At 54.3% G+C, this 24478-nt stretch overlaps 2 protein-coding genes across 4 annotated transcripts in view; one reads left to right on the top strand and one right to left on the bottom strand.

Moving 5' to 3' along the window:
* The first annotated feature begins 1846 nt into the window (after positions 1-1846).
* GPR3 (G protein-coupled receptor 3) lies at positions 1847-6559 on the top strand. The gene is made up of 2 exons (XM_056333460.1): positions 1847-1967; positions 2665-6559. The coding sequence occupies exon 2, from the start codon at positions 2681-2683 to the stop codon at positions 3665-3667; it is 987 nt and encodes a 328-aa protein (XP_056189435.1). The 5' UTR covers positions 1847-1967; positions 2665-2680; the 3' UTR covers positions 3668-6559.
* A 3697-nt stretch (positions 6560-10256) lies between these two features.
* WASF2 (WASP family member 2) overlaps positions 10257-24478 on the bottom strand; it is a 33624-nt gene continuing 19402 nt past the window's right edge. For all 3 annotated transcript variants that reach the window (XM_056331892.1, XM_056331893.1, XM_056331894.1), the window contains exons 3-9: positions 22653-22787; positions 21976-22129; positions 20738-20855; positions 19431-19561; positions 17704-17859; positions 15398-15921; positions 10257-14921 (exon numbers count right to left, since the gene is read on the bottom strand). In XM_056331892.1, the coding sequence (XP_056187867.1) occupies positions 14764-14921; positions 15398-15921; positions 17704-17859; positions 19431-19561; positions 20738-20855; positions 21976-22129; positions 22653-22787 (1376 nt within the window). In that variant the 3' untranslated portion in view covers positions 10257-14763. The remainder of the gene's footprint in view (positions 14922-15397; positions 15922-17703; positions 17860-19430; positions 19562-20737; positions 20856-21975; positions 22130-22652; positions 22788-24478) is intronic.

Genomic DNA, 24478 nt, shown 5'->3' with positions numbered 1-24478 from the left:
CACTGTGCACCCTGCCCACCCTGCGGACCCTGCAAACACTGCTGCTGGGCACAGTGCACTGAGCGCCCTGTGCACCCTGCGCACACTGCTGTTGGGCACAGTGCACTGCACACCCTGCGCACCCTGCGCACCCTGCACACCCTGCGCACACTGCACACACTGCTGCTGGGCACAGTGCACTGCACACACTGTGCACACTGCGTACACTGCAAACCCTACACACACTGCTGCTGGGCACAGTGCACCGCACACCCTGCGCACACTGTGCACCCTGCCCACCCCGCGCACCCTGCGCACACTGCTGCTGGGCACAGTGCACTGAGCGCCCTGTGCACCCTGCGCACACTGCACATCCTGCGCACACTGCGCACACTGCTGCTGGGCACAGTGCACTGAGCGCCCTGTGCACCCTGCGCACACTGCATTCATTGCACACGCTGCTCTCACTGGACATGCTGCCTGTACACTGCACACACTGCAGTGTCTGCGCACTGCACCCCCTGCGCACTGCACGCACTGCACCCCCAGCATGCACTGCGGCTGAACACACTGCACTGCACACCGTGTGTGCACGCACTCCCTGCGCACCCTGCTGCTGAGCACAGCGCACTGCACACCCTGCATATCCTGTGCACACTGCGCGCACTGCTGCTGAGCACAGTGCGCTGCACACCCTGCACACTGCCTGTGTACTGCACTGCCTGCACACCCCGCACTCACCGCACTGCCTGCGCCCCGCACACCCCGCACTCCCTGCACACCGCACACGCACAGCCCGTCGAACACCCTGCGCCCCGCACGCGCCCCGCACACGCCCCGCATTCGCCCCCCAGGGCCGCTCGTCCCCCGCCCCCACAGCCCCCCAGCCCCGTGCCCGGGGCACCGACACCCTCCCGGGCTGCGGCGGGTCCCCCCGCCGGCCCCCCCGGTGCCGCCGGGACGCGGACGCAGCCGCCGGAGATACCGGGGGGGGGGGGCGCGCCGTCGGCGGCGTTCAGCACCGCGAACAGCTCCCGCCGGGCCGGGCCGGGCCGAGCCGAGCCGGGCCGAGCCGAGGGGGCGGCCGCAGCCGGGCACAGCAGCACCGGGGGTTCCCGACCCCCGCGGGGTCCCGGCAGCGCCGCAGCCCGGCCCGGGTGCCCCGGGGCCCGCCGCGCTTTGGCAGAGGGGCCGGGCAAGGGCTGGGGGGCTGCGGGCTTCGAGGCACCGGCGCGGGGGAAGAGTCCCGGCAGGGTCCCGGGGGTGCGCACGCCTTCTGCCTCATCCTCTTCCTCCTCCTCCTCCTCCTTCTTCCTCTCCCCCCCCCGGGGAGGTGGGCTCCCTGCCCGCCGCCCTTCCCGCAACGCCCCCGCGGCCGGGCCGGGCCTTCCCGGTTCTCCCGGCGATGAATTATGCAGGTCCCCACGGGAAAGCCGGGCCGCGGGGACCCGCCGGGGAAGCCAGGGGAGGGGGGCTGCGCACCTCCGGCTGTGCGGAGCGGGAAGGACCCAGCTTCGCCCCCCCAGCCCCCTCGGGCCGCCCCCTCCACACCCCACGCTCAGAGGAGCCCCCGGAGTTCTGCAGTGGGGCGGGGGCTAGCGGGGCAAGCCGCCGCCGCCCCCCTCCCCCCCCCGCAGCACGGCCCTGCACAGGCTGCGCAAGGACGTGGCGGGGGGAACCCGGGCTGGGGGGTCCCGGGGGCGGCGTGGGCCGGGGGCGGGGGCTGTTTTTATGAATGGGCCACTCCATCCCCGTCGCGATTACTATGCGGCGCGCGCGCGCCCGCGCTACCTCGCGGGGCGCTGATTGGCTCCGGCGCCCCATTGACGTCACAGCGGGGCGAACGGGGCTGGGGGGGGGCGGCGGTGAGTCACCCCCCCGGCCCCCCCCGGCGGGGCTCGGTCACTATAACTCGGCAGCGCCCATGGCAGCGGGCCCCCGGCCGGGGAGCCCAGCGCAGCCCGGGCCGCTGCCGAGCATCCCGGCAGGTGAGTGCCTGGCACCGGGGAGGGGGGCACCGGGAGGGGGGGCAGCTCGCTGGGGCGAAGCGCAGCGCGACGGGAAAGGGGGTAAGGGGCAGATGTCGTGTGTCCCCCCCACACCCCCCCGGGCTGTGCTGCCCGCCCAGGCACCCCGGGAGGGGCAGAACCCCAAGGCAAGAGCAAGAGGGACCCCCCAGGTTGTGGGGACGTGGGGGAGTGGGGTCGGGAGGGAGCCTCCCCGCGCCGGGGTGCCCGTCCCGGGGGTAGCATGGCTGCCCCCTTCACCTGCTGCTTGGGATCCCGTCAGTTTGGGGGGGCGAGCCAGTGCCGGTCCTGCTCCCCTGTATTATCCACCAGAATCATGCAGTGCACGAACCCCAGCACTAACGTGGGCAGAGCGGGGGTTCCCCCCGCCTCCACCACCCCCCCTCCACCCCCCCCGCCAGCCCCCCGCCTTTATTCACATATTTCTTTTTCTTTGCTTGCAAAAGAATTAAGACCAAACCACCTTGTCCAGAACAATCCCCCTCTGAGCAAACAGCACCCCCTCAACACACGCCACGTTGCCCCTCCTCCCAGAGACAACTTTTCTGGGGAGGAGGCAGGACTGTCCCTGGCCGGTGGCACAAGGACAGCTTGGGTGGCTCCCCGCTGCGGGCAGCGGGTGCTGAGGGGGCCGCTCTCTTGCTTTTGGCTGTGGCAGGTCAGCCTCCGCCAGCATGATGGAGGAAGGGCCCCTCAACTCCAGCCGAGGCCACCAAGGCTGGTTGGCGGCTGGGAACGGCAGTGGCACCTCCTTGGACCTGGAGTCTGTGGTGCAACCCCTCGCCTTGAACCCATGGGATGTCGTCCTCTGCATCTCTGGGACCATTATCTCCTGCGAGAACGCCATCGTGGTGGTGGTCATCTTCTACACCCCGACATTCCGGGCTCCCATGTTCCTCCTCATCGGCAGCTTGGCCACAGCTGACCTCCTGGCCGGGTTGGGGCTGATCCTGCATTTTGCCTTTGTCTACTTCATCCCATCAGAGGCGGTCAGCCTGCTCACGGTGGGGCTCCTGGTCACCTCCTTCACGGCCAGCGTCAGCAGCTTGCTGACCATCACCATCGACCGCTACCTGTCCCTCTATAACGCCCTGACCTACTACTCGGAGAGGACGGTCACCAGGACTTACATCATGTTGATTCTCACCTGGGGAGCCTCCATCTGCTACGGGCTCCTGCCCATCATGGGCTGGAACTGCCTGAAGGAGCCCTCTGCCTGCAGCGTCGTCAAGCCCCTAATGAAAAACCACCTCATCATCCTCTCCGTCTCCTTCTTCATGGTCTTTGCGGTGATGCTCCAGCTCTACGTGCAGATCTGTAAGATCGTCTGCCGGCACGCCCACCAGATCGCTGTCCAGAGACATTTCCTGGCTAGTTCCCACTATGTCACCACCCGAAAAGGCATCGCCACCTTGGCTGTCATCCTGGGCACCTTCGCTTCATGCTGGCTGCCCTTCGCCATTTACTGCCTCCTGGGGGATTACAGCTACCCAGCCCTCTACACCTACATCACCCTCCTCCCCGCCACCTATAACTCCATGATCAACCCCGTCATTTATGCCTTCAGGAACCAGGAGATCCAGAAAGTGCTGTGGACCGTTTGCTGCGGGTGCTTCTCCTCCACCATGCCTTTCTGGTCCCGCTCCCCCAGTGACGTCTGACACGTCCCCCCCTCCCCCGCCTCTCCGCACCTTTCACTTACCGACTGCCGTTGGGGGATTTCCTTTTTCTTTCCCCCCCCACCTCCTTTTCATTCCCAGAGACACATGGCAGGAGCTCACAGAATCAGAAAGCTCTTCCCAGCCCCGTCCTTTTGGGGCACAACCCCTTCTCTTCCTCTATTTTTCCACTTTTTGAATTTGCAGGAGAGAAAAACATATTTTTTATCCATAATATAATCTATATTTATGTGTGCGCGCGTGAGAGAGAGGGAGCAGATCCTCATATTTTCTTTAAAACTATTTATGATGCTTTATTTTTTTAAGGGGGTGCGATGCCGGTAACGTTCGCTCCCCTCTTCCTTTTTTTACAGCCTCATTATTTACCTCAGATAGTTAAAATATATTTTGTATGATTGGGGAAGGGAGGGGAGAGACTCGCTTGCCAGAGGAGGAGGGGATTCAAACCCACCCCCTTCTCCCAGCTGTCCATCCATTTATTTATTATTTATTTATTTTTAATTATTATTTAATATGATTTTAATGCCTCCCTCCTGCCGGCCCAGCACTGGGGCTTGCTGCCCTCTAGTGCTCACTGCCTTTGGGCAGAGGGTGCTGCCGGAGGCCCTGCACCCCCAAACCCAACAGCTTCGGGGTCCCCTGTGTGCTGCCCCCCCTCCCCCAGCACCCAGGGCTCCCCCACCAAAGCCTTTCTTTGCACTGGGACTGGATTTGCACATTTTGGGGTGGGTGTATGTGATGGATGTGAAGAGGCCTTGTGGAATGGGGACCCCTTGGTGGGTGCTGCAGAGCAGGGGTTGGGGGGGGGGCTGCTTCTTGTTTACAACCGGGGGGGGTGGGGGAATAAAAGTAATTTGTGATACGAGGTGTGGCTGTTTGGTGCTGGTGAGGGGATGGGTTGGGATAGTGTCTCCCAGGGAGGGGGGAGGCAGCAGGTTGAGGTCCCCGAGCCCAGGCAGGGCTTTCTCCCCGCTCCGTTTCCCCATGCTTGGATAAGAAATCCCAAGTGACAGCACTTCCCCCCACCCATCACATCCTGTTAGCAGGAGCCAGCCCCAGGGCAGCAGCACTGAAGGCCCTGGCCATCCTCATCCTCACAGCGCTCAGCAGGCAGCGGGGCTGCATCCAGCTGTTACTGCTGCCTCCATCACAGCAAAATCCCGGGCAGCTGCCTGCACCCTGGCCCCTCTCCTGGCAAGGGTGGCACAGGGAGGGTCTGCCCGAGACCCCTGCACCAAGGTCCCCGTGCTGCAAGAGCCACCACTCAAATACGTTCTGGGATGCCCATCGTTGCTGCCCATGCTATCTGCACAGAGCGCTCATTGCAGGGAAGACAGGGTTAATGATGGCAAAGCTAATTAGGGCAGCTTGTCCCCTCCGGTAGCAGGGCTCTGCGCCCCGAGAGCCCCCCGTGCCCCTGCCCGCCCCGGTCAGGGAGCAGCAGGTTTCTTACAGGCATTTGTGCATCAGCAGACACGCCGGGATATGGCAGAGCCCAGGGCTGAAGAGCAGCCAGCGCCTGGCTGGGTGCTGCAATGCAGAATTTGTGCCGGCCCCTGAGGCTTCGCTTCACCTTGGGCTCTGGGACCTGGTGGCAGCCCAGAGGGCTGGTGCTGTTTATTGCAAAGGAAATAAAAGATTTCCTTCTGCTTCTCAGCTGAGGAGTGCTGGAAAGGGGTTATGGCAGCAAGCGTCGAGGGAAGATGGGGCTGTGGGGAGGCTGAAGGACCCGCGGACCAATATCTGCTCTCCAGGGGCTGGGCTCAGCGCTGGGGATGGGGTTGGGGAGTTCGGGGCTCCCCTTGTCCCCACTGAGGTTAAGCCAGGGGGAAAGGAGCAAAGCCCAGGCATTGGAGGTACCCGTTGTGGCCCAGGGCTGAGCTGAGACCCTCCATCCTGCAGCCAGGGGATAATTCCCAAGCCCACCTCCCCCAGCAGTGAAAAATCCTGTAATTCCCAGCCCTGCTTTATTCACGGGCCGTTTATACCTGGTTGTTCTTATGTCAGTGTTGTACAGCAGCTTAAATAGCTTTTCTTTTCCTCGTGCTTCCCCTGCTGATGTCTTCAGAGGGAGCGGCCGTAGCCCCTTTCTTCTCCACGTTGGGCAGCCCCAGCCAGTCTCTGCTGCTCCCTAGGGTCCCTGCCACCTCCCCTGGGGACAGGGTGCTGAGCCACGGTTTACCACACCGTGTGCAGGCACACGGCATTAAGGCAGCACCATGCAGGTCTGCTGGAACATCCCCCCCCCCAAGGCTCCCACCCACCATGGTGCACACAGGGCTGCAGCCCTCTGTTCCTGGCAGGGGCAGAATTCACCTCGGGGGGAGCCCACAGGGCTGGGGGGAGCCCACAGGGACAGCCCGGCATTGAGAGCCACCACCAACCCAGCCGCATGTCACCACATCAGGCAAAGGGGCTGCTGGCACCCAGCTGCCCCCACAGCCAGTGATTTGGGAGCCCTCGTGCTCACCACCACGGGTCCCCTGAGAATGTCACCCCTCACAGCCCTGTCCCCCGCTACCATCAGCCACCGTGGTAGCCATCGCTCAGCACGTGGCTGCCCTGTGTGCTGCTTCCCAGCTGGGAAACGCACCTTCGGCTCCTACCTGTGTCCGATTCTCTCCTGCCAGGATGGTTGAGGAAAGCCGAGGCTGAATGTGGGGCTGTATGAAGCTGGGACCCCAGCCCCACCGCGGTGCTGGTTCTCTCCCGGCACACCAGCCGCTGAGTCTGGAGACATTCCCAGCTGCTCCAGGCCTTTGGGGATGGACCAGGCAGAACTGAGCAGGGAGATAAACAGCCCGCAGCAGGGCCCAGCCTGCTCCCTTTTTTGGTGGAGAAAGATGCAGAAAGCGGCGGTCTAAAAAAAATAAATAACCAAACCCATCCGAGAAGGCGCCTGAGTGCCAAGCAGCCACCCCCACGCCACTGATGTGCAGGAGGGGCTCAGAGGGGACCAGCAGCCCATCTTTGGGGTTAAATTATGAGCTAAGAGGCTGTGAGCAGGATAAAGGCGTGGGCATGCCATGACCCCAGCTGTGCGTGCACATCTGGCAGCCCCTGCCCGGCACCACGGCTCCCAGCAGATGCTGTAAGCCGCAGGCAGCCTCTTGCCTCCAAACGCTGCCTGTGCTGCAGTGAGGGCAGGCGGGCTCTGGGCAGGCTTTTCCCCCCTTCTCTGCTGTGGGAACTCCTGTCCTGCTGGCAGCAGTGGGGGCTTGCCTGCGGCTGCAAGCACCAGCCCTGTACCACCTTGCTGGCAGCAGCGATGCCAGGCGAGAGCGCTGGCAGTAACCACAGCAAAGCCAGGGCTGGTCCCTGCCAGGCAAGAGCCCCCCCCCCCCCCCCACCCGCTGAGAAGCCTCCACTCAAGCTCTGGTACCAAAAACACAGGGGCTTTGGAAGATTGGAGGGGGGAGGAAGGTTGCTGCTACCCCCAAAACCTCCCGCCAGTACCCTGGACCCTGACTGACCAGCCCGTGGCAGAGCTGAGAGCTGCCCATCGCCCACACCGCATCCCAGGGACGGGTCTCTGCTCCCAGTTGTTTACTGGGGTGCCCGTGATGGCTGCATCCCAGTGGAGCTCATGAGCCCCGATGTTCCCCCCCACAGCACCGTGGGCACCCAGGCTGGGAACACTGGGCCATGGGGAGGCTGAGCAGCTCTGGTTATTGGAATGGGTTACATTTAAATGAGAAACCTCAGCCCTGGCTTGGGGGATTTTGTTTCCTTGGAAGCAGGAGCAGGCAGGAAATGAAGAAAACGCGGCCTGCTTGTAAGCGTTTTACCAAATGCCGAAGGCAGCAGGGCAGCGGGAGGCAGTTCCCTGTGCTGCTCCGGCTGTGGAGCATCATCCCCAGCCACCCCCGGAGCCGTGGCACCAGGAGGCATCAGCCGGCATGTCCTGGGGAGGAGAGCCCATCCCAAAGCACTGCTCCGCGTGGGAGATGGCGAAGAGCAGGCTGGAGAGCCGCTTGGTCTCCAGCACCATGCAGCACCCATTTCACCCCGCTGCAAGGTCCCAGGCAGAAGGTGGTTTCACACCACGAGGACCCGCAGCACCCTCTGCTCCCCCTGGGCAGGCTGCCGAGGGCCAGGTCCCCACGCTGGCTCGGGCTGGGGCTTTGTCCAACTCACCCAGGCCTGGAGACGGCCCCGGGAGCACGATTTGGCCCCGGCCGCAGCCCCAGCTCCGCGCCGGCTGCCGTAAGCGCTCCACATGCAGGCGCTGGCCTTTGCGGGAGCGGATGAGCCCAGCGCAGAGCTGCTGCCCTGCCAGACTGCAGAAACTTGAGCTCCAAATACATAATTCCTCTGGCACCCCGTGGTTATTTGTGAGCTGCTGTGAGCAGATGGAAGAGTTACAGATAAAGCCATCCGCAGCACGGGAGCCGATTGCCTTCCCCACACAACCGCGTAGGCAACAGCAAAGGCAGGGAGGAGGGAGGAAAAAAAAAAAAAAAAAAAAGCAAAAAAAAAAAAGGCAGAAAGAGAGCGAGAGAGAAGGAGTCAGCCATTTCTACAGGGGCTGAGCTGCCATCTCAGCACACCTACGTGCAAGAAATGGGGACTCTCTGCTGGCAGCGGGCCCTTCCCGGGGAGTTGGAAGAGGGGAGTGCTCTCCCACCACCCAGGGATGCTTGGCGAAGGCAGGCAGCGCGAGTCGGGGGTGACATTGGCAAGGCAGAGCGCTGCCACACACTGGGAGAGCAGGCTGTTAACGCTGATCAGAGCTGGCAGCGCCTGCACTCGCTTTGGTCCCAGAGGGGGAATTAAGGGAGAGAAGCTGACGTCAGTGGTGGAAAGGACACGCAGCCCACTCGTCCAAGGCAGCCGGCAGCATCTTCTGGGTGTTGCTGACACCACCTTGAAGGAGAAAATTAAATAGGTCTTTGGAGACAGGGGCTCCTGTGAAGCCGGAGCTCGGCCAGCTGTGATGCGCTGCCGAGTGAGCGCGGTGGAAGAGGCAGAGGCAGCACATCAAAGGCTGGGGCCAAGGCCAGAGTGCCAAGGCTCCGCAGTGCCCCGGAGACTCCCCCCGGGCCGAGCAGCTCCGCCGTAGGAAACTGCTCTCACGGAAAGGGCTCGGGCGTCCAGAGCACCAGCACCCGGTTCCTCACGCTGCTGGCTGGGCTTCTCCTCCTGCACCCAGCCAGACCCCGCGCCAGGGAGAAGCACAGCGTGGGGCAGGGGGGGCTCCCCGGGCTCCAGGAGCTCCCCCCGGCACCGGGTGGAGGTGGAGGGCGAAGCACAGGACCCTCTGATCTCCTCACTGGGCTACCTGGGAAGGCACACCTGGCACTTCCCTGTCTTTTCGGAAGGTAAACCAGCACAACAACGCTCTCCACTATCCACACACACACCTCCCTCAACCCCCAAAGATGACTTTCAAGGGCTGGTACCCCAAAACCACAGTGCTAGCGTGTACCCCCAAAAAGCAGAGGCACCAAGTTAGCCCTGGCCACAGCTGCACCCATCCAGACAGGGAGCCAGGGGGCCGGCTGCTCCTCCCGGATTCGAGACAGAGCCAAGAGCCAGGACACGCAGCACCAGGGAGCGTGGAAGCTCAAGAGATCCCTCCTTCCCCTGCCCTCCGTGCCCCAGCACGACTAAAGGGCTTGCTTGTTCAGAAGCTGGCAAGGCCAATTAATCTAATGAGGTTTTGCAGCCAGGGACTATTGTCAGCCAAGAAAGGCACAGCGCTGCAGAGCGAGCGCACGGGTGTCTCCTAGAAGCCAAGGGAATTTGGCAGAGCAAAGCTCGCAGTAAAAGCAGGGACGAGGAGCAGCAGGGACGGATCCTTTTGTTGCTCTCCACCGACCGGCAAGAAAATAGACCCGCACAACAGGCTCACGTACCGAGCCCAGACAAGGCACCTGAACACAGGGCCAGGAGCCATTGCTGCTGCGGCTGGGGCCAGGCAGATTAACTGCAGAAGGGACCTTGAGCAGCTGAAATGGAGGAAAAAAAAGGAGAGGGAAAAAAAAAAAAAAAAAAAAAAAAAAAGCAGAAGCAGCCCCCTCCCACCCCAGCTGCAGCAGCTCTGCTCTTGCAAGATGGAGCATGGGCTCATTTCGTATGGCAGGGAGCACACCCGGGAGGCTGGTAGCTCCTCCTGGATAAAGCTTCCTTGGCGCTGTTACCCACCGCCGGCAGCACTAACCACCACCATCGATAATCCTCAACCCACCTTGGCACGGCTGCATTTCAGTACTGCAAGAGGCTTCTGCACGGATGGTGTTTGCAAGACAGCTTGGGACCCGCTGGCTTCTTCAGCGCTCTGCCCAGGCACCTGCGGACAGGACACAGCCCGGGCGCCCTCCCTGAAATGCAGAATGCAGCCAGGCTCCCCAGATCACACCCCAACACCCTGGAAGATGCACTGCAGGACATAAGGTGCACAGGCACCAGCTGCTCAGGTGCCCCAGCACCTCCCCGTGCTGCTGGGCAGACGAAGTCCCACACAGAGAAGTCGCAGCAGCCCCTCTGCCCCCAACCAACCACGTCCATGTGCCACAAACCACACCGCAGCTCCCCAGTACATGCCCGGAGGAACACACGCAGGCACTGATCAGAGAGAAAGGTTTTATCAAGTTTACAGTTAAAAAAAAAAAATAATCAAAAAAAATTTTATTTTTTTTACATGTACATTACAAAAAAAAAGGGGATCTTCATCCAGGGGTTACTGAGCTGATTATTAAAAAAAAAAAAAAAAAAAAAAGCAGCAGGAAAGCCTGGCTTACACAGCAACCGACAGGGAAAAGCACAGACAGACATTACATGGGAAAACAGGAGGCAGCGAGTCTGCGCCGCGATGCACAGGTACGGGCACGGACCAGGCTCCGCTCCCCCAGCAGCAGCAGCTTCACGCCTGCTGCACCCGTGCACGCGAGGCAGCAGAATCTGGCCCTCAGTGTTTATTTTGCAGGAGTAAGAAAACCAAACAAGTCTACAGTATTTTGCTCATGAGGTTGTTGTTTTGTGGGTGGTATTTTTTTTCTTTTTTCTTTTTTTCTAAGCAGAGTTTCACTGCTGAAACTCCTTTGGTCTGAAGTGAGTAACCCCCTGCACCCTGAGAGTATCCGTCAAACATCACCCTTCTGACCCCCAGCCTGGCTGGGTCCTTCAAGGGTGCTTCCCATCTCTCCTCCCACCACATCTGCTCAGCAATAAACCCCTAAGATACAAGTGGAATAATTACTCTTATAAATATATTTATATCATGTAGGAAAATAAGGCACTTCAGGAGGGTTACAGCTTGTCTAATTCTACGACATTCTAATCAGGAAGAAAAATGGGTTAGTTTCTGAAATGAATTAAAATGAATGTTAATACAGTAATAAAAACAATCGGATCCACTTCCCAATTCAAGGCTTTGTTTAAAAAGGAAGAGAAGAAAGCACACACACACCTCCCCCCCCCGAAATCCCACAGCAAGGAAACCTGAGCTGGGGCAGCTGCATCTGCCCCACGCAAGGTCCTGCCAGCCAGCTCCCCTCCGGCGCCCGTCAAGGGCAGGTACTTTCAAAAGAGGCACGTTAAATAAGTTCATGGACTGAAGAAAAAATAGAAAAAAAAAAATCCTTTCCCTGAAACGACACTCTGCACAGTTTCTCGGCCATCTGGGACCTCCAGGAGCCCCATCCCTCGCTCTGGTCTGGTGCTCTGGGTCTGATAAGGAGGAGAAAGCAGTGAAGGTCACCGACTGCGGATGAGGCTCCAGGCTGAGCCCGGGGAGCCGGGACGAGGCTTTCCCTGCGAGCGAGCGGGCAGGGGGGCGGCGGGGGAGAGGCTGCCGGGAGCAGCAGCCAAGCACTGCGGGCGAGGACACCGGGAGAATGTTTAACCAGGAGCGTGGCGCCGGGAAGGGGAAGGCCTGCCCAAACTTGCACGCCTCCAGCGAACGGCTCCCAGGACAGATGAAATGGCTGCTCTGGCTCTGCACCTCCGTACGGACACGGCTCGGGGCTGAAATGGAAAGACGGGGGCTCCCCCCGGGCAGGTGGAGAGCGGGGAGGACCCCAGCTGCCAGCTCTGGCTTTTGGCTTTGTGAAATGCTTGAGGTTCGCCCGCCGTGCCGTTCAACCCAGCCTTACACGGGAATAAAAAAAAAAAAAAAGGGGAGGAAGGAGTAAGTTAACATGAAATGACAAAGATGGCAGGGGAGCCCAGCACAGGCCCTCGGTCTACATGGGGCTGCAGCCTGCAGTTACGGCACAGCTGCTCTGTCTTGCAAAGGTTGTTTTTGGCACCTCTCCTCTTCCCCTACTGGTTTAAGAAATATTAAGCTTACTTGGTGGCCCAGTGCTCTGTGATTTTGCAACGATACTCAAAGACGGTCGCTTTACACTAGTTTTTCTCAGGGATCTCCACGCTAGGCTCATACCACTTCTTTTTGCAAACAATGGAGATGAAAAAAAAAAAAAATATAAAATCAACCATAAAAAAACCCCAACCGATCTTTCCTACCAGTCCACAACCCTTCTGTTTAAGATCCAGCCATTTTGATTCTCACCTTGGGATGGGAGTTTGAAAGCAGAGGGTGGTTACAGCAGGCTTGCACGGACAAAGCAGCATCCCTCCCATTGCCAGGAAGACCTTGCAAGCAGGCGAGGCAGTCGGAGGAGCCGACTCCACCCGCAGCCATGCCAGATCGCCCACACAGCATCCTTGTGCAACAGGCAGCGCATGGGGCAACCGTGTCCCTAATGCCCTGAGGCACGGCCCTGCCTGACAGACCATCCATCTGGGTCACAGAGAATATGGCACTTTTCTGTATTTCACGCGACAGGAATACTCGCTCCCCTTTCCCAACAGGGGCCAAGTCTAGTTAAGGCAATTTAAAATTAACCCAGGTTTGGCATTTGCGAGCTCCTCGCTTCCCTGTGTGATAACGCTGTCAGCCCGGGTTAGCTTAAAGGTCCGTTTTCCCCAGGAACCTGTCTCCGAGAGAAGCCAGAGGAGGACGCTTACAGAAACAGCAGAAAAACAAGAGGCTGTAATTCTCCTCTAACCCCCCTTACGCAGCTTGCAGCAGTAATCAGTTTGCATTTCCAAGTCCCTCCACTGCACAATGGCTCACTAGCACTCGAGGGGTCTGTTCCCTCTTCCAGAACCTGGAACTAGCGCTGCTCAGATGTTCCCAGCCCATCAGGATGCCTCGCTGTCTACGCCCTTTGCATCCTGCCTAGCAGCTGATTTGCAGACAAAAGCTGACGGTGTAGCGATCCAGTAAATCTCTCAGGGTCGCACTGGATCTCAGCTTGACCCACACCCCAGAAAAGCCCATCCTCCGGGCCATCATCTGCGCCGTCAAAGATTAAAAATGCGCACACACAAGAAATCAGGAAGAACCCAATGGCACCAACTGAAGCCATCAATCAAACCCCAAGAAGGATTTCCAGCAACGTGGCCGCCTCGGGCTGGGCCTAGCATTCCAGGTACCAGCAACATCATTAAACAAGGCAAGCCAGAGAAGAACAGGCACAGGCTGGCAAAATACTGTACAACAGGAAAGGCAAAGAGGTTGGAGAGTTGGTCTTAATGGGACATGCAGGTGGTCCCACCCCACAACAGCTGGACCCACGATCTCCAAAAGGCTTTGGAATTGCTTTCCTGCATGACCCTGACAGAGTCATGTCCAAATTAAAATACACGTCTGTAACATCAGGGGTGTTTGTTTCTAGGTTTCCAAGATACGCTTATATTCTACGTAAGGTAATAGAAAAAAAAAGCAATAAAACCTAGGTCGGCTAGTTCAAGTTCACCATTTTCTCCCCCTGCCAGTACTGTATCTGTAGTGAGCAGCCGAGGAACTCATAGGGTTAGTGAGAAGAAATGCTTTCTTAAAATTAACTAACGAATTAGAATAACAAAATTTCAGGAAACAACGTAGAGGTTAGGTCCGATGTTAACTGACGGGCAACTCAATTCACACAGAAGAAATTTTTAGGCACACAAACTCCCCTCCTTTGGTGGAAAGGAGGAGGAAGCAAAGGTAATACCAGCATTTGCTACTCAAGTCCCTGTGTAAAAAGCATGGTCACCCGGCTAGAAAAAGCACCTCTTCAAAGTGACTGCAGCATTGCCCTGAACAGGCCAAAGGCAACCAAAGCGGCTGGTGTTCAGAGAACCCCTCCCCACACCATCTCCCTGCTCTAGGCACTTTTTTTTTTTTTTTTTTTCTTTTTTAAACACACTCTCAGCATGAATTGGAGAAATCAGCAAAGGGCAGTTTCGCCACCGCTCAGTGCTGACCACACAGATGTGTCTCAGTGGGGCAGCAGCTCTGCTCTCCCAGAAGCGGGAGGCCGAGCAACTGTTCTGCCCCGGCTTTGCATCCCTTTGTGCAAGTCTCCTTCGGCAGACTTGGCAAAGCAGTCCAGGAGATTTGAGGAAGGTAAAGGCAGCTTTTAAAATAAAAAAAGTCCCTCCTCACATTGCACCCAATGCACTCCACAGCCCTAGAGCCAGGAAGCGCACCCCACACAGGGTAGTCTGGAAATAATACTAGGGGGTCAGAGGGGAAAGAATTGTGCACTAGTGCCAAAACCGGATTATTTGACAGTGGGATGCAGCAGAGAACTGACATTTAAAGCCCATTTTCTTGCAGTACTACCAGTATTCACTGGAAAAGAAGAGCCATCAGATCAACTGTCTGCTGTTGCAATGAGAAAACTAGCTGAAAATGTCCTTCATCTGAAAGGCCACGCGGCCACAACAGGATCATCCATCTTTACTTTAAAAATCCCTCAGGATGGAGGGTTTATATGTGCTTTGCCTGGTGGCATCGAGAATCTGAAGGTTTAGCTCTCTTTTAAATAAGCAACCGTTACACCCCCTCCAGCTAAATCCCAACACCGCATCCTCAGCGTCCATGATGCCTTTTGGAAAGGCAGAGCACAAAGTCCTGCCAAAGCCAGAGGGGGAGGGAGAAGGGAGATATGCTGCTGGTTGTCTGAAAACCCTTGGCACATCTTTGGTTACGGGATGAAAAAGGAAGTGGTGGAAGGTTTGGCCACCTGATTCTTTAAGATGTTAACCCAGGACAGAAGGGGGAGACGGGGATGGGACTGTGGTTAATCCGACCATTCGTCCTCATCGAACTCCGAAGAGTCATCCTCAGAGTCGCTGTACTCCACAGCGATGCGGCGTGACAGGATCGTTGCCACATCATTGCCTACAACGTCCCGCTTCTCCTGTTCCCGCTGCTCCTCCACCTTGCGGAGCTGGAAGCCTGTTGGGAAGAAGGCAACAGAGGGGATCATGCAAAGGCTTTGGTCACACTGAAATCTTCAAAGCAGCCATCCCTTTGACACAATCCTCTAGGCAAGGCAGCCTGTCCTCTGCCAGCGAGTACTGGACATGCTGTGGGGTAACACTGATGGTGAATGACAGCCAAGACAGGCTGGGTGGGCAGGTGGAATGGGAAGCAAATCGTTTCCGTGCTCCGCTGAGGGGTTAACACCACTGCCATTCAATCCACTCATAAGCACCGACCACACCAATTCCAGCGCTGCAGTCTCCAAACTGCAGGCGGAGGCAGAAAACCTGCTGAGGTGGTCATCAGGGTGGGTAGACAAGGAAGGACCACAAGGGACAGGTCTCAAGCAGCGAGGCAGTCGCACCACTGCTCGTGTGACGGCTCTCACTCGGATACCGTGGGGTTTTACAGAAGCAAAGGAGAAAGTTGGTACTGAAACAAAACCTTACCTTGACGAATAGCTGAAAGTAGATCACTCCTGGCATCGCTAACCGCAGGCAGGGATGACTTGGGCTTAGAGGAGGAGGTGTCTGAGGGTGGAGGAGGGGGTGGGGGACCATCCAGGCCACTGGAAGACAAAGGTGGTGGGCCTGGAGGAGGTGGTGGTGGCGGGGGAGGCGGCGCACTCCCACTGCCCAGCTGAGGCAGCGGAGGTGGGAGCACGTTGGAAAAATCGACTGCTGGAGGGGGCGGTGGGGGTGGCGGGGCAGCAAACTCAGGGTGAGGAGGGAAAGAAGGGGGTGAGGGTGGTGGTGGGGTTCCCGGGGTCGAGAAGCCCAAGGGGGGCGGTGGAGGCGGGGTGCTTCCTATCACTGATGGTGGTGGCGGAGGTGGCGCCGGAGGAGGAGCAAAGCCCGGCCTGGCCGCTGAGGGGGATCCGATCGGAGGAGCTGGTGGCGGGTGGCTTGGGCTAACCAGGCTGGATCGTTTGGTCCCTCCAGAACCAGAACCTCTTTGGTTGTCTACAGGATAGCTGTTGCAACAGAAGGAGACAGACATAAGGCTATAAGCTGTGAGGTCAGATTAGACTGTACAATCTCGATGTTAATGCAAATCATGTGTGACTGCTGCAGTCCAGACAAAAATCTAAGTTCCAGCTTTAACTGGTGTTTCCATGAGACTTCACTCTTGGGTTTAGTTCCCTCGCAGTGTTTCTTTTGGCCTACACCACGAGAACAAAGGAAAGCTTCTGGGGACTGGCAGAAATGCTATCATTCGTCCCATCTCCCAGGCTGACAAGAACATGAGCCATCTCACCTCTCCGCCAGAGGCCAGGCGTCATGTCTGAGCCCAGAGCTGCCTCCTGGCTTAAGAGCTCCTGCAGCAATGAAAGCCGCTACCCCTCCATGCTGAGGTCAGACTTATGACACGCCAAGCGGGGACATCTACCATGATAAATCGCACAAGGACTGGTGGGTGTGCCAGGAAAGCATATGCTCTGAACACCTGCTAGGAACAGATCTCTTCACTGGATTCCATGGCTCAGAGCTGGAGCGCAGCAGCCATGTCTCATAGCTCGCCATGGGGAGTGAAGAGGAAGACAAGGAAACCCAATGTGCTCTTAAGGAAAACACCGATTCATGAGTGACTGAATCTCCCACTTATGGAAGCCGTGTTTACACCAGAAAACACTGCTGCCCATAAGACACTGTAATATCTTACATATGTGTAAAGGAAGCCCTGAAGTGACATCCCCTCCCATGGTAAGACAGAAAAATAAAGTGCATTCACCACAAAAACGTCACCATTTTTAACAGTGCACAGTGCTGATCCAAGACAGACTACTGGAGATCAAACCTAGCTCCCAGGGTTCTTTAAAAACAACCACCAAAACAAAACCAGAGAGGGGAGATCTCTGTGGCTAAGCAGAGATCTAAGCAACTGCATAAGGCAGCGTCAGCTTCATCTGAAAGCTCGTTTCTGCTCTGCTCTGCCCTAGAGGAACATGCTGCAGAGTGGAGTGCTTGGTCTCTTTGACACATCAGAAGAGCCTTTTCTGCAGCGTTGCTGCCTTTGGATTAGATGGAGACAAGCTAACGCAGTCCCATCTATCAGACACACTTCCTCCTGTTACTCTTGACTCTATTTTACTGCCTTTAAAAAAAAAAAAAAAAGGCTACTCTCTTGTTTCACTCTTTGCGTCTTGAGCCACTGTTGGAACATAATTCTCATCTCTAGAGGTGACTAGAAGTCACCATTTCATCTGATACAAAGCAGCTGCCCTGAACTTGCACCAACATCTCTGGGAAGAAGTCAGCTGGTGTGCACAAGTCCTTAAATTTAACTACATCTACATCTTCAGGGCCCATGTTGTGTGTTTGTCAAAGATCATAGGGCAAACGGTAAAAATAAAATAAATAAATAAAAAGGGTGAAAGAAGCCACTCTTTGCAAAGCTCTATCGGGAACGTAAGTTACACGCTCTGGAGCAACTGCATTGGAAAACCCATGCAATGGAGCCAGACCATTAATTGGGATCCTGGTCTTTTTGAAAGCAAGGTAAATTTACTCTAGTTCTCACCAAGCCCATTTTCCCCTTCTATACGTGAACAACGGCAGTGGCTGGGATTTACGGAGAGCTGTGCTGCCTGTGCCTCCGTCCCTGCCTGCAGTTGCACTTTCCCTCCAGACAGGAGCATTCTGGTTCCCGTACAACACCCGTTAGGAAGCTATGCTGAACTATCTCAGCCTGTCTCATGTCATCCTTTTACACCACCTACTACTCCTTGGTGACAGAAGGGATCCCGTAGGCTTACCTAAATTCCACCGGGGGTGGAGGCAGGCTGTCATCTGGGAACGAAGGAGGTGGTGGCACAATAGAGTCAGTCTGCGGCGGTGGCGGGTAGCAGTTCACGTCCATGCTTTCGTTTGAACCGATGCTGCCATTCTGATACACCATGTTAGAGGGGTACCTGAGTGAAAGCAAGGCAAGCAATTTATTTAAAGAGTTCAAGGCAGTGTCTAAAGCTCATTTTTCCCCTCGCTCGCAACGGCTTTGCCTCCTGGAAGGGTTACAACAAACCACAGTGCAGCAGTTCAACCACCGACCAGCAGTCATATTAACCACGTGGATGGATCAACCTGCAAGGTTTAGAAATGAGGTTTTCTAGCAGGAATGGCTTTTCCCAGCACAGTGGGACCTGCTGTTAGGTGGGACCTTATCAACCACCACAACAGGACACACAAAACCTTAAAGCAATATTTAAAGAAAAAAAATAAAAAACTCTCTATTTCTCAAAGCATCCTATTTGAAGAACCATGTCCAGCTGTTTTAGTTTGCTCTGCATAATTCTTCAACTAGAATTTGTCCATATGCTCTCATGTTTGTTGATGGCTATCACACACCAGAACAGCATGAGTATATATCTTAGTGAACAAGAAAACACCAAAATAAAAAAATATTTTTCTTAATATTTGATTATAGAAAAAAACCACTTATAAAAGTATTTTGACCAACCTGGACTTGAAGGACTCCCAGTTACAGTGGGCATCAATAGCAAAAGAAAAAAAAAAAAAAAAAAAAAAAAAGAGGCACTCAAAGATGCCAAAAAATAAGCTTGAGAATAGAATATCAAAAAGGAACCCAAGAAACAGTGATGCCATTAAAAGCAAGTATCCAAAACTGAAATGGTACCAGAGCAAGAGACCACTCTCACACTGAACTTTTAATGAGCTCATCTCCCTGTGGGGTGGTGGAACCACCCCATTCGTGGGCGCTCTGGACCTCAAGTGAATTCAAATGCATGAACATGCTCACATGAGAGAAGAGAGGAGCAAGAAAACGGTGCTGTTGTGCTGCTCGATTCCTCTGCTAGAAACCAAACCTGTTCTCCTATTAAACTAAAAGCAAGTTTTATTTTTAGCTGGAGAGTGTGATTTAAAGAGAGATTTTTCTTGTATGAAAGGAAGCTGCAAGGAGAGAGCAAGCGAGAAGTGCATTGTGGGGAATTCTGTCTGCTTCCAGCCTTGCTGGTGTCAAAAGTTAAATGTATTCCCAAGCCAGAAGCGCTGAAGAGAGATCTGTAGCTCGAAATACTTGGATGGGGACAGCCCCCGCTTCAACTTTAGGGTGTGAAGAGCCATTTGCGAAATGTAACAAAGCAGTCACACAATACCACCGAGATGCCACCCCACTCCTCAGCGTACGGCCCAGAGGCTAGGTGTGATGGGAAGGGCATCGTGATGGGGTAGGGAGCCAAAGCTCTCAACACTTCCATGCCCACAAAACAGGCAGCCGACAGCAGACTTGCTACAAAAGCTGTTCCTGCCACCTTGTTCAAACCGTGCAGCTCCCTGATGTATTTAGCAAATTTTAAATCAGCAGACGGATTTACTTTAGAGAATCTGATTAGTGGCAGTATCGATCCGCACTGTGCAGCGGATCTGGAGAAGCTGCAGAGCAGGGTGAACTGCATTACAATCAACAACGCCCGCCCGCTCCCCCTCACTGGGGAGCTGAGCAGAGAGCCCCAGACTTGCTTACCCAGCAGGGCCATGTTTGTCCTTTGACTCAACAAATTCTTGTCCCATTTTCAGCTTCTCCCACTCTTCTTTCCGGGTTTTGATTTTCCGCGGATTCACATTTCCTCGGTTCGGATTCTCTTTTTTCTCTTTCTAAGGGAGGAGGAATCAGACAGAAGCCTTATTTCGCTTTAAACTCACTGGGAATAGGGAGGGATATGACAGACTCGTAGCAGTTTCAAGAAGATACATTCTCAAAGAGGGCAAGGATTTTTAATTTACTTTCCCAACTGCTGCAAGCTCCAAAGATCTCCCATACAAAGAAGCTGGAGCACAGATAGCATAAAAAAAAAAACCAAAAAAAAACCCCAAAACAAAACAGACAGACATCAGATTTCCCCGGTGCAGCCCAGACACGATGCCATCGTTACTCCCTGGCACGACCACCTTGAGGGCAGAGTGAAAGCTCAGCTTCCCATATCAATTCAGTTTTTGGCCTCTGTGTCAAGACTGCCAAATCTCACCATCACCTTGCTGTTGTTAAGTGCTTTGGGGTGCAATATGGACACCCGTCTACAAAAAAAACGGGCTTTAGCCACCCTTGCGCTCTGCATTCTAACGTGCTCTAAATCTCTCCTGTGTTATTTTGATTGAAAAATCATGATCTGGTTTGATATTTAATACTCCAGTTGCTCAAAAGCTAAATAAAGTATGCTCAAACTGAATCTTTTATGGTGTAAGTTTCAGTGTTGGTAAACATGGGTCCAAATCCCCAGGCAACCAAACCAGCAACTCTACCTGGCATTTTCAGCTTAAAGGGTTTTGTTAAGCCTCCTGCTTGCCCCTGATTTAACATCAGGCCCTAGTTTTGCACTCCTGAAGGGACATTTTCTCCTTTCTTTACTCTTCCACAGTAGAATTTATTACACCACTCTACACGCTGCAGTGCTGGGGCAGTGGGATTTGCACTGCTTCAACACCAACCAGACCCCCTCTGCAGCATCAGAAGTGCAGAAAAGACTCCAACACAACTTTCTCCCCTGCAGACTGCACCAGCGCTATGTTTGAGGACTACAAATTAAGCCATTATAACCATACAAAGACAGTGGCATTTGGAAAAACAGATTAAGGGTATCTTTGTTTTCTTTTTTTAATTAACAAGGATGAGAGCAAACCAGATAAAAACTTCACTGAATTGATCCCTAAAGAGTTTAAGAGAGAAAACCTGGATTTTGGATAGCAACTTTGGAGCCCAAGATTTATTAACACTTCCCACCTCCTATGCTTCCCTGACATGCCTCTATGGGCAGAGATCTCCTATTTCCTCACCCTGTGTTTCCGCTTCTCTTTCATAATATCCTTGGTGTCCTGAAGCATTTTCTCTTTCCAAAGGTCGAAGAAATATGAAGGATCTGTGTAGAATTTAAGCGCCTCTTTGCCATCATCCCTAGAACAGGGAGGGGGAAAGAAAAACACACAAACAGGAACCAAGTCATGCATCTGTTTGAAGCCCAAAGAAAACACAAAGCACAACCCCAGATGACAGTTTTAAAAGTCTGCAGCGAGTAGGTCAAACACACCGCTCTCGCCTCTGTCCCCCATTTTAGAACAGGCTGCAAACCCACAGCCTCACTCTTCCTGGCTCTCCCACTTGCCACTGCTTTTGCCCTCACACAAACTCCCCATCACTCAGCACCTGAAGGGCTCAAATGCTCTGAACAATCACCAGGAGAGCAGCAGGTCTCTCACTTCAACTCCCACTTGTTTCTGTTGTATTTCTGGTGTGAAAAAAAAACCCAACAAGCCTTCTCCAGCTCAGGAACCCTAAATCAGACCAGCAGCGTCCTTGAAACTCACAAGTGAGTGCGCGCACACACACACACTCTCCTCCTACTTTGCAGTGCAGCCGCGTCTGGCAGAAGACAGCTGCCTCCAGCTATCTGTAATTACTTTTTACCTGTTCAAAAGATATTTATGGATGTGGGCTAAGTCTCTGTATTCTGACCCCCTTTACTTCTACTACCTACAAGATGAAATCAGAGTGGGACTGCTCAGGAGAACTGAGTACATAGCCAGCGTAGGTCACATCGGATGTCTCGGACCAGGCACAGAAGGCCACAGAAAGCATCTCCAGATCTACAGGAGTCAGCTGCACCCACCTGGGTGAGAGCCATTTACAGATGTATGCTCTGCAGTTTGCACTGCGGCTTTCTGGAGAGGAGCCATGGGGCTACAGAGAAGCACAAGAAAAATGCATCATCTGCACAACACCTAGCATGTTTATGCAGTGCCAGCCAAGCCTTGCCCCAAGGCAGTCACAAAACTGACAGCAGGTAACCAAATATATAATTTTCTAGCTACGTTCATTTGTACAGCCCCAAAAGCAAAGTTTCATGTAATCCGGAGGACGGAGATTTCCTGGTGGATCTCGGTTTAGCAACTCAATTTCCCATTGTAAACGGCTACTTCAATACAGCACAGGTGGGAAATGACCTCCTTGGCAGGTTGGGAGGAAGAGGTACTCCTCCGCAAGGGAGCAACGGGCCAAGAAGGTATTGCAGCCATACCTGTAAGGTGAGAGAATGTTGAGAGGTGGAGGAGTATTACAGGTCCTATAGGTTTCAAGGACAGGCACGGGGAGAGAATCTCTGTCGAAGAGCTTCTGGTCCTGAGTAGTGGAGCTTTTGAAGGCCTTCCTGGTGTTAATGCCTTGTAGGGAGACTGTAAGAAAGAGGAGAGAGCAAGTGAAGAACAGCCTGACCCAGGCCAATGACACTGAAGACCAAGTAGTGAACATCTGATTTCAGTTGGAGTTCTTGGCATGCTTAGCACTTCTTAAGGTCAGGTTCCTTTTCCCACAGATCTCTTGGGAAACTCAGCAAATTTCAGATCATGCCGTGCCAAGATCCACTGCTGTATAGACACGGCTCTCTTGAGAGTTGCCGATATGGTTTTGAACTCCTGTGACCAAGCCTTGAGAAGCGCACCGCTATCAAACTGCTGAAAAGCCAGTTTCCACACGGAGACTTTGCTAACAAGCCAATCCAGACTCAGCCAGAAAGGCTATCCACATGACATGAGCAGCACGGTGCTTTTTCTGGAAACTGTCCCTCTTAGGCCAAGAGGAGACATTCCAACACCCATCGCAGTGTCATGTTCATTTTGTGCGCATGAACCAACCACGCTGACTCAATGAGAACCTATACCATGCTTGGTCTGCAAGGACTGCGCTCCACTCCATTACCTTCTTCCTCTTTGGGATCCAGCTGAGTGACTTTGACTTGCAAGCGGTCAACTCTCTCGACTAGAACGCTCACCCGTGAGGCAAAGGTGTTGGCTTGAGTAAACAACTCTCCAAATATGTCTTCTGCAAATTTACCTGGAATATTAAAGTGTCCACATTACCCTTGTGAGCCGCATCAGACCATATTCAGTCTCCCAGTGGGCGTTCTTGAAGAAAGAAGAAAGAAAGACAGACCGAGCCACGCTTCTTTTCAAGTTTGTCAGGGTTGAGTTTAACATCCAGGAAGAAAACGCTCTGCTCCACCAAAACCTGACATTTCCAAGGGATCTTCAAGCAATAAAGAAACAATCAAGACATACTTTCAAGTCATTGTTAAAGTAACGAAATAAAGAGGGCTGACAACACTGTACTGGTCTGAATCTGCATGGGTCTGTAGGTCCTTTAAGATTCTCTGCTGTCGTGTTTATTACACAAGCAAATACAGTTAGATTTTTATTGCTCTGGAGAATCTCAAAGGCTCCCAGTCTCCAGCAGGCCTGCCTCCAGGGTAACTGGCACATATTTACAAGCTCAAAGTACTCTGGAACTAGAGAGCAGACCCAGTCCTTGATCCTAAAGCCTGAGCTCCAACCACAGACGAAAGCACTGACCCTTTTGTTCCTTCAGGTGGCAGTGTCTGAAAAATTGATGCATTCACGTTTATTCTAAATCAAAACCAAAGGGGAACTTCTCAAACAAGGATATTCTCTCTTTAACAGCTTGGATTGCCCAGTGGGCTGCTATGACAAACATCATCCATCCTTTGGACTGCGAGAGTGCCTAGGGGCTTGGATGAGGAGCTCGCTGCACCACTTAGAAGCATAACAAAAAGATATCCCCTGTCCTTAAGAGTTTAAAAATCTATGCACGCAACAAGAGATGACCACAGGTAGACAGATGGGAGAACTGGGAAAAAAAAAACCCTACGAACTTATGACGAGAACAGTCTTTTTGTTCTGCTCTCAGGCATAACCCAAGACAGGGAGCCCTAACCACTCCGAGGACAAGGCTGATCAGAACAGACTTGGCACTGACAGCAGACACAGGCCCATGGAGCTCCCACTGATGGGAAACATTTCCAGCCACGGCTGTTGAGTACAAGGCTGCTCCCAATAAGCAGTCTGGTTTTGAAGTGCATCATCATATGGTCAACAGTTTGTTCTGGAATCTGTTACTCCTGAAGATCCCCTCCAACATTCAGGGAAGGATAACCAGTTGGAAGCCTAACTTTAACAGCAATTTTGAAAAATCTGGTTGTCTGCAATGAGTCACATCGAAAAGACAAGCACCCCTTCCACAAGGCAATGCGAGGGCATCCCCCGAAGCCCAGCTGCAAAAATACTCGCAGCTATCTAAACTGACATATCAGCTACTTGTTCATACTCCCATGCAGTTCTCCTTACACTGCCAAGTACGGGGAACCAGCCAGGTTAAAAATCAACCTCCTCCACCCCTTCTGGTGGCAATACCAGCTTGAAGTGTTTGTAGAAAGCAAATGCTAGAAGTTAACTTCAGCTGACCTTCTCCTTCCACTCTCCTAGACAATACAAACTCCATATACGCTTCATTAACAAGCCCAACCAGCTTTCCCCACACTCACGAGAAGGATTTTATTTCTGCAGACCTAAGGGCCAAGTAGCTCCTGCCATAGCCAGGTTTCATAAAGTGCTCTCAGTGTTCAACATTAGCGCAAGACCAGACCTCCTGTTCGACCAGAGAGCGAACATTTATCTACGGGATAATTTGAGACCTCCCAGCAACAGCTCAGAAGAAAAAAAAAAAAAAAA

The sequence above is a fragment of the Falco biarmicus genome, chromosome 3 (genome assembly GCF_023638135.1).
Source record: "Falco biarmicus isolate bFalBia1 chromosome 3, bFalBia1.pri, whole genome shotgun sequence".
Taxonomy (NCBI): Eukaryota; Metazoa; Chordata; class Aves; order Falconiformes; family Falconidae; genus Falco; species Falco biarmicus.
This window is presented reverse-complemented; position numbering and strand designations above follow the sequence as displayed.